The sequence below is a fragment of the Oryzias melastigma genome, linkage group LG20 (assembly GCF_002922805.2).
Source record: "Oryzias melastigma strain HK-1 linkage group LG20, ASM292280v2, whole genome shotgun sequence".
NCBI classification, from domain to species: Eukaryota; Metazoa; Chordata; class Actinopteri; order Beloniformes; family Adrianichthyidae; genus Oryzias; species Oryzias melastigma.
Genome location: NC_050531.1, coordinates 1,425,855 through 1,434,996, shown reverse-complemented (window position 1 = coordinate 1,434,996; position 9,142 = coordinate 1,425,855). Strand labels below are relative to the sequence as shown.

At 41.2% G+C, this 9,142-nt stretch overlaps 1 protein-coding gene across 1 annotated transcript in view; it reads left to right on the top strand.

Moving 5' to 3' along the window:
- The first annotated feature begins 161 nt into the window (after nucleotides 1-161).
- cdh10a (cadherin 10, type 2a (T2-cadherin)) overlaps nucleotides 162-9,142 on the top strand; it is a 35,710-nt gene continuing 26,729 nt past the window's right edge. Inside the window, exons 1-2 of the mRNA XM_024280455.2 lie at nucleotides 162-432; nucleotides 5,660-5,973. Of these exons, the coding sequence (XP_024136223.1) occupies nucleotides 5,764-5,973 (210 nt within the window). The 5' untranslated portion in view covers nucleotides 162-432; nucleotides 5,660-5,763. The remainder of the gene's footprint in view (nucleotides 433-5,659; nucleotides 5,974-9,142) is intronic.

Sequence of the window (9,142 nt, the reverse complement as noted above, 5' to 3'; positions counted from 1 at the left end):
AACTGGTGAATGGCAGCCAATCAGGGCAGCTTCAGCCTCGGTGACATCCACCGCCACAAGTGATGCTCTGCTAGGAAAAAAAGCGAGCGGGAGGAGGGGACAGCGCGGGAGGAGGAGGAGACAGAGAAAGAGAGACCCGGCGAGAGCAGAGCAGATGAGAGAGAAAAGAAAGTGTAGAGGAGGAAAAGGGGAGAGGAACCAGAGAGCGGGGAGGAGAAATGGAGCCAGGGAGGGAAAAGAGAAGCAAAGAGTGAGGGAGTGGAGCCGGCAGGAGTCTCTGAGCGCACACACAGACACACAAACACACAGGAGCGCTCGCATTCGCACCAGCTGTGCTGTTGTCAGTCCTGGAATGTAAGCTCTGCCGTGAGGAGGCAGATTCTCCGGCTGAGGAGCTGCACTCAGATGGATGCTAAGCTGTGAAAACCAAAGGTAAGACCTTTTTTCTGCCCTCGGATTAATCCTTGATGCTGGATTCTGATTTGGTTTGTGACAAAACCAGCAGCAACTTCAAAGAAATCCATTTGATTTTGGTGGATCTAAAGCTCTAAAATGAGAGTCATTCAAAGAAAATATTCATAAAAGTGAAACTTGTGGAGTTGCATCTGAATCCCTCCCTGTCACAGAAGAACTTGGGGGTTTGTGTCATCAGTGCATGAACTTATCTGGTCCACATGCACCTGTTTACATGCACACGTGCAGAATGAGCGCCTGTGTTCCTGTCGCACCGGGGTGGGTCATGCTGGTGATTGGTTTAGGGAAGGTGGTTCTGGTGCTGCTGGAGCGACCGGCCGTGCTCAGAGTGCACGTGCTCCTCAACTTGATCCAAAGCCGCCTCTGCAGCTCTCCTTCGCTGATTTATGGGGGTTCGGTGGCACGCTCCGTGTAACGCCATTATTGTTCAGTGCAAATTAGCCATTTACATGCGGCTTGAATTACTGTCGTCTGTGAAGTGACCTTTAGCGCTGAAACGGAGAGAGGTGGGAGCCCAGGCTCCCACGCAGCCACAGACGTCCCCACGGAGCGTGAGGATTCATAGAAGAACTGGATACAGTTCCTGCGTTTTTTTGGGGGGGGGTCACCTGCAGTAGTTGGGCAGACTGTATTAAAAAGCCTTCAAAAAGCAACCAAACACAAACTGTGAGGGTTTTTTTCTAAATAATACATCGGCTGGATTGTATGTTCTCCTTTCATTGTCAACATGCCCTTTTCAAGAAAGCACCCCCCCCCTCCCCCCAGCACTGTAGCTGTTCAAAAAGAAAGAAAAAGTCTGCACTGTATCACCAAATTGCTTTGAGGATTTCAAATATGAGTGCTGAGGTTTGCCAAAGACCTCGGCTGCTGGACTCGGAAAGGTCTTGGGCTCCACCAAGTGGAGGTTTGCTCAGGTGCTGCACGCTGGTGCATCAACGCCCCTCATGCTAGATTTATATTCTGTCAGGGCTGTCAATAGCGTCAGGCAATCACTGGAGCCACTCAAAGTGCCAGTCAAATAACACTGCTCCTCTAAAACGCGCCGGTTTGTTTCTGCCCCCCATATAAATTATGCATCTACAGGCTGTAATATTGGGGGGGGGACTCTGCAGAAACATGATCGGGACTAATCAGGAGCTACGTGACCTTGTCGACTTCCTTTGCATCCAAGTCACTTGTTGAATCCTTTTCAAGCAGAATTTATGTTTGTGAAAGCAGATTTTGAATTCTTTTTAAATCAAAACCTGAAGCAGAAATAATTCACAATTTTCAGCAACATTCATTCCTCAAATGTGACTTTTTAGGCTCCTATTTACAGGATTATCACGCATGCGAGACCTCCACAAAAAGAGGTTTACAGGCTGGATTTCTGCTGCATGTTGCACTTACAATTATTGTCCCACAGAATCCACAAAACTGCTTAGTTGCAGAGCTGAGGAAAAATATTTTGGGTAGGAAGCTTGAACGTACCATTTTTTTAGATGCATATGCATGGAAATTCATGCAGACCGATGTGCAAGGCTGCGTTTTTCCAGGAAGCATATCCTGATGAACAGCTCGTTCATATCTGATCAAAGATATTCTTATTCAGCAAAACAAGAATGTATAATTTGCAGATTAGAAAACTGGAGCGCAGCAGAGTTGTTGCCAGCCAGAATTTGTCTTTGCCAAGATTAAGAATAACACCCCTAGACGGCCCTTTAAAGCTTTTTTAACTATCCGCTCCCTTCTAGTTCATGTGTTTCCACGCCAAGCGAGTTGATCTAATCATAAACAACTTTTAATTTTCTCCCCAGTATTTAATAGGTTAAACAAGTTGAGATAATTCAGCTGGGGTCTATAGAATCTGGTGCAGATTCCGGGTGCTCATTTATCCTTTAATGGGGTGTTTGGATGGGATCTGAAAAGAAACCCTGGCCTGATGCTTAATAGGCGCACCACATCAAAGATTAATATCCAGAATGCTATTAAAACTCAAGGACAGGCTGGAATGATAATTAGAAAATGCAATCACAAGCATCAGACAGGATTAATTGCAAGGCGTCGCTTCTTGATTTTGACAACGCGCATGTCACATTTGTGTCAGAGGAGAAAACAGAAAAAGGAATGACTTCCACCAAGACTTCTACTCACAGAGTCAATATTTGTTCATAAAAAATGTTTAATATCAGCTTTCATTGTACTGATAAATCCATGACAGAGTTAACTAGAATTTGAAGTCATGAATTATGGCCTACATTTATCCGTTTGGCTGCACTTTCATCAATGGGACCACATTACTAATTTGTTCATAGACAGTAGCAGATCCTTTGTTCATGCAGGCTTACTCCACTGACACAACAGTACTTTTGTAAAGCTCTGAACAAAAGCAAAAGTGTGCGCCTTCAGAAGCATTCCCCTGAGGTACACAGCAAGTGCTTGTCAGGATAATTCGCATACTCCAGCCCTTCCGAACGAGTTCTTTTGCAAAGAAAGAAAAGATTTATTAAGATTAACTTTCAAAAAAGAGCATAAAATATGCATGCACACCCAAATTACCTATCGGGATCAGTCCTGCTGGGGACACGGTCTCAGTGAAGTATTGAGAGACGACTGCCAATAACACAAAAGCGCTTATCGCAGGCGCCGAGCTTGACGGATACCTGGGGTGGTTTTGGCAATTCACTCCATTCTCAAATGGATTTTCTTCTTTTAGAGAACATTGCAACATTTTATGGGCAGAAAAATCAATGAAATAACCCATCAGTAATGGATGCAAAAAAAATGAAGTGTGAGGAGGTGTGGAAAGGGAGATGATGAAGGCGATGAGAAAGCCACGTCCCTTCAGCATGACAATCCATTTCCTGGTGTGGGGGGTGGCTTTGTGTAAAAAAAGAAAAAGAAAAGGATTGCGTTTGCACGGAGCGTGGAGTCTCTTCTTCATGTCAGAAGCACTTTGCTCCCGGAGACGCGAGCGCTGAACTATTTAAACGTGCTCACTGGCTTTGAAACACACAGTTGGCCTAATTCAGCTAATAATTAGTGAAATGCTGCTCAGTCCTATTATACATGCACACTACACTAAAGTCATCAGCCTCCTCAGAGTGGACTGTTGCACAGAGAGGAACCGACCAAATGAAACATGATTTTTGAGATGTTTACATCAATAATGTACTGAGAATACATCAGCCACAGATAAATAATCGCTTCTAGAAAATAAAAATCTCATCATAAAACATTAAGACAAAACCATAATGCTGTTTCAATACAAGACAAGTGATTAAAGTTAATTGGAATTTGACATTCACTTTGTCGAATATTGCAGCCGTTTGATGATGCACATACTGCAATAGCCTGAAATTCTTTATATCCATTTTTCCTACAATCACACCATTTCCTCTGAAGTTTGTCTAATGAGTTCTGCTTCACAACCTTTCTTATTATTTTGCAATTGTCTAAAAAAAATAGAAACTGAAGTGCCTCTGAGTATGATTTGGAGACTTATTGTTTCCTCTTGTTTGTTTCATTGTGACAAATCAAGCATCGACAGTAGTTTAGTGCTCCAATTAGGGTGAGAATCACTGGGTAACTCAGGATACGATGCAATACATGGATCACAATATTAATGATATTGCAATACTGCGATAATTAGTAAAAAATCATCCCTAATAAATCACAATATATAGACAAATATATTTTTGAGAAAATATATCCCCATTAATTTTTGTTAGCTTGAACACAATCATGACTGGAACAGTTGCATTAACTGTGATAATGCTAGTGTGCTGAATGTAGTCGCTGAAGAGGCTGAAGCTTTTTGCTGAAAATGGTGATGCAATTCACTTTGATAGCTGAAGGGATTTGCTGAAAATGCAAAAGCTATTTGTAAAATGTTAAATTTACTAAAAGACTAGAAATGTCATTAAAGAATTATGAAAGAGCGCTGAAGTTGACCTAAATTTCTGAAAATGTTGTGGTAAAATTGCTTGGAAATATATATTACATGCCAATTTTGCTAAAGTATTTAGCGTGTTGCTTTGATATGAGCTAAACTCCAAAACAGACTACAATTCCTCAGTAAACTAAATTAGTCAAAATATTAGCCTGTTGCTAAAACAGAAGCTAAACCCTAAATTAGCCTAAAAAGCCACAGTAGGTAGCAAATTAGCCAAATACGTTAGCATGTTGCTAAAATATGAGCTAAACTCCCACTTAGTATTAAAAAAGCTCAGTAGAGGTTATTTAGCCAAGAAAGCCAGCCCATTGTTTAAATATTAGCTAAACTACAAAATAACCTTAAATTCCTTAGTAAACTAAATTAGCCAAAAACGTTAGCCTGTTACTAAAATAGAAGCTAAAAACTAAATCAGAATAAAAACCCCCAGTAGATACCAAATTAGCCACAAATATTAGCATGTTGCTAAAATAGAAGCTAAAATCTGAATTAGCCTAAAACTCCTCAGTAAACTAAATTAGCCCAAAACGTTAGCATGTTGCTAAAATATTAGGTAAATGCCACATTTTTTGAAAATTACTATATAAGATGAAAACATAGACCATGAATATATTTGAAGGTTTATAGCTAATCTATTTAAAATTACTATGCATTCACACAATAAACAACGTGTGTCTTACTTTGTGAAACAAATAATAAGCACTTTAGTGCAAATCTTATTACTATGTCTTTGACGAGCATTGACACCAATTGAATTGGAGTTATCTGTAATTTTCACCGCTAACAATAGTAAACATGAACAGCAGTGACACTACTTAGTGCAAAATTGCTGTAAACAACAGAACAAAAATTAAATACTTTAAGTAGCTGCCAGACATATTGGAGCAAAGGGCGCCCCCTATCTACCTCCAAAGGAACGTCTCACCAAAGGATGACAAATTTAACGTTTTACAGCCTCTTTAATGAAAATAAAAGCTCAATACTTGGTGAGAACCATCCAGAATCAATCGCAGGACTAAATATTGGAATATATCGCAGTACTGATATTTTGGCTCAGCTCTAGTTCCAATACAAAGATTTTTGAGAGGACTGTCCCCTCATATGAAAGCTGAAGGAATTCCAGATCAAACCTGCTCTGAGCGTCCGAGTTCACGATCGCTTCCATGCAGCGCATACTTCTCCAACTGTGTGGATTGAGTTATCCATTCATCTTTTATGAGTCTTCCTAAATTCAGTTTCTTTTTTTCGCAGAGCTCCACAGGACATCAGGAGAGGAATACAATGACTCAATCTTCTCGCGCTGATCCTCTCAGAAGCTTCTCTCCTTACATTTGAAGTCACACAGCTTGGATACCATGAGAACCAATCAGGCTCTGCTTGTCCTGATGCTCTCCGTCCTGTGGCCCAGCACTGCCCTCCCTTTCACCACTGGGAATATTGAAAATCTGTTTGGGAAGCCGGAGAGTGATGGTCGGGTTCTCCAGCGCTCCAAACGTGGATGGATGTGGAATCAATTCTTTCTGCTGGAAGAATACACAGGAAACGACCACCAATACGTGGGAAAGGTAAGGAGTCCGGCCGCTTGGTCTGCAGACTAATTACAGGAGCTTGTGGAGTTGCTGTTTGATGAAATTAGGGGGAGATGGATGCTCTGCCAGGAATCTGCCTGTTAGAGGTGCAGATATCAGATACACATGAGTGCAAACAACAGCTCTAATGCTTTCCAGAATCGTGTTCCACAGTGAAAGGAGAGACTTACACAACTTGCACTGTAAGCTTGTACTGATTAGTGGTAGTTAGCTGGAGCATCGGCATCTTTTTGCTTCTGTTTCTTTTCCCCTGTGCAGAGAAAAAACGGATAAAAGAACTGCATTCATGATACATCATAAAACTGACACTATTTTTTTGTTGTTATGACTTTAATGCACAATTTATAAAAAAAAACAGGAGGAGTTTTCTGGACCATATTGGTGAAAAAGAAGACTGACTTAACCTTTTTCTAAAAACCAAATAACCGGAGACCATTCATTAATGAACCACTGGGGGCTTGAACAACAAGAAAGACATTGTTCACTCAAACGAACAAACCAATCCTAGATTAAGATCACATCAATCTCAGCGATTCATTTGTTATTAAGAGCCACTTCAATGAAAGTTTTGTTTTGACATCTTCTTGTGCCGTTTATTCTGATAATGTATAAAGAAAATTAAGATTAGAATTGCTTTTGTGAGTATTTCATGATTTAAATTGTTGTGAATCTAAAACAGAAAAAACAGTTTGAAAAATCACAAAATCTCAATCAGCAGAAATCATATTTGTTGAATAGAATAGAATAAGTTGTCATTATACTTGGTACAGTAAAATGCAGGTACAGTTCTCTCCAGGGTTGCATGGTGGTGCAGTGGTTAGCACTCTTTCCTCACAGCAAGAAGGTCCCGGTTCAAATCCCGGCTGGGGGACCAGAACCAGAACCACCAATGGAGGGCCTTTCTGTGTGGAGTTTGCATGTTTTTGTGCTTTCGTGGGTTTTCTCCGGCTTCCTCCTACCGTTTAAGAACATGCTGTATAGGTTCATTGGTGTGTGATTGAGGCCCTGTGACAGACTGGTGACCCGTCCAGGTGTATGCTACCTTCGCCCATCAGTAGCAGGGTTAGGCTCCATTATCTCCATGACCCTGAAAGGGACAAAACCGGCTAAGAAGATGAATGAAATCTCTCCAATGTGGACGGTCAATCAAGATAAATAAAACTGAAAAATAAACACCATAAGTTATTAAATGTGCAAAACAATATACAGTGGGCGGGGCCACAGACTTCCTGCTCCACCTCATTCTGATGCATCCACCTGCAGATAAATAGATCTACAAACATCTTTTTTTTCCCTCATCTGGATCCAAGTTGTACGGCTCTGATATTGGTCGCCATTTTTTGTTACAGCGCTAACGTTGTGTTGGGGGAGTGAGGAGCTGTAAGCTAGTGGGAGAGAGTATTAACAGTTAGCTCAATTATGGGTGATGGGAAAGGGAGTGGGATTGCCTTGCACCAATAGTCCCGCCCAGATATCAGAGGTGAATTTCTGATGAAATCTGCAGAAACTATGTCCTAGAAAATGATTGTTTTTTTGGCTAAACTGGGAATCTTTTGAACATAGATCAAAATATGATGAAAGTGGGACTTCAACAATTCATTATATTGTTTTTTAAATAGATGACTATGAACTTTGCTAAAATAAAAAAAGGCGTGGTCTTTGTTTTTGCCTGGTGACGGCCACATTTTTAAATCCTCAACAATCTGACCACTTTCTACCAGAAGTGTTTTTCTTCCACCTCTTTGGCCAAAGGTATCACATCCTACGTCAATGAGTGGATAAAAACAGTCTTCAAAGCAGCCATGTGGAAATCATTGGATCAATTACCAGACTATGAAATCCTACAAACCAGAATTGCTGTTGCTGAAAGTCTTCTCCCAGATGCATCCTATGTGAATATTTCAAACAGAAATACATCCGGACCCTGGGGTGACCATTTGTAGAGGTGAAAAAGCCTTTTTACGCTGTCTGAATCCCGGACTGTCATTTCCTTTGGCCTGATGACTCAGCTTGTCACCAGCTGAAGCTAAATAAATGCTGGAGTCTTTTCATCCAGAGGCTCTAAACCCGATTTCTCAAATCCAGGCGGTGACTCGACGCAGAGAAACATGTATTTTAATTTATTTGTAGCCTGAAGAAACGTCAAACATTGATTGGTTATTCAAAATCAAGTCAACGCCAGAAACAGCTTAGGGTTTTTTATAACCAAATGTGAAAAAAGCCCAGAAAGACAGAGTTCTGCTGGAGAGTTTCAGCTCTGTGCTACTCCATCCCCATTCACCCAGATCAGAAAGGTTCCTGTCAGCTCACTGGTGCTGCCACTATAAAGACAGGTGTGATGGGAACGCTTCAGTTATCAACTCACAGGGAAATGAGGTGACTGTCGACAGCCAATTTTCTTGGAGGAAGCTCGCTTTCATCACACACCGCATTCTCCGGAGTAAACAAGCGTCTTGTGAAAGGTTGAGTCGGGGGATGACAACTTCTTTTGCAGAAACCGTCATCCTGATGTGGATGAAAAGACGGAAAAAATCCAGCAAACAATAAATGAAAAAAAGAAAAAAAGAGCAGAGAGGAGCAGATCAATCAAAGAGGGCCAATGAATTCACCTTCTTCTGATAAGTGATGATGCAGCAACGCAAATTCGGAGCCTAAAAGAGGCTGTCCCGTGACATGTCAATAATGGAGGAGATGTTGCCTTTTTTCTCCGCTCTTTGAGGCTTTTCGCCGCCCAACTTCTGGGGCGTGACAGCAATCACATTTACCGGCTCCACACTCATCTGGTTTCCGATATCTCACCATTAAACTGTCAGAAAAACACAGGCTGAAAATAAATAGTGGTGGGGGAGTAGAGGACATACTGGTACTTATGCTTTGCAGGAGAACATCCCGAATTCCCTCGGTTTAGTCTTAGAGGTTTAACTCTCAGAGGTTCCTCTAGAGGTGACAAAGGGCAGTTTCATTTTCTTTTTTTTAGTGCTGTTGATAATTAGTTACATCAAACCATCGTTTTATTATTTTCAGCTCTACTTGGATCACCTCTTCTCAATTATCACCTTCATGAAAAGCGCTGTGTCATCAGCGAAGAAAATACATTTTTAACCTGTGGATGCACTAACAATGTCATTAATGAACACTTTTGGTC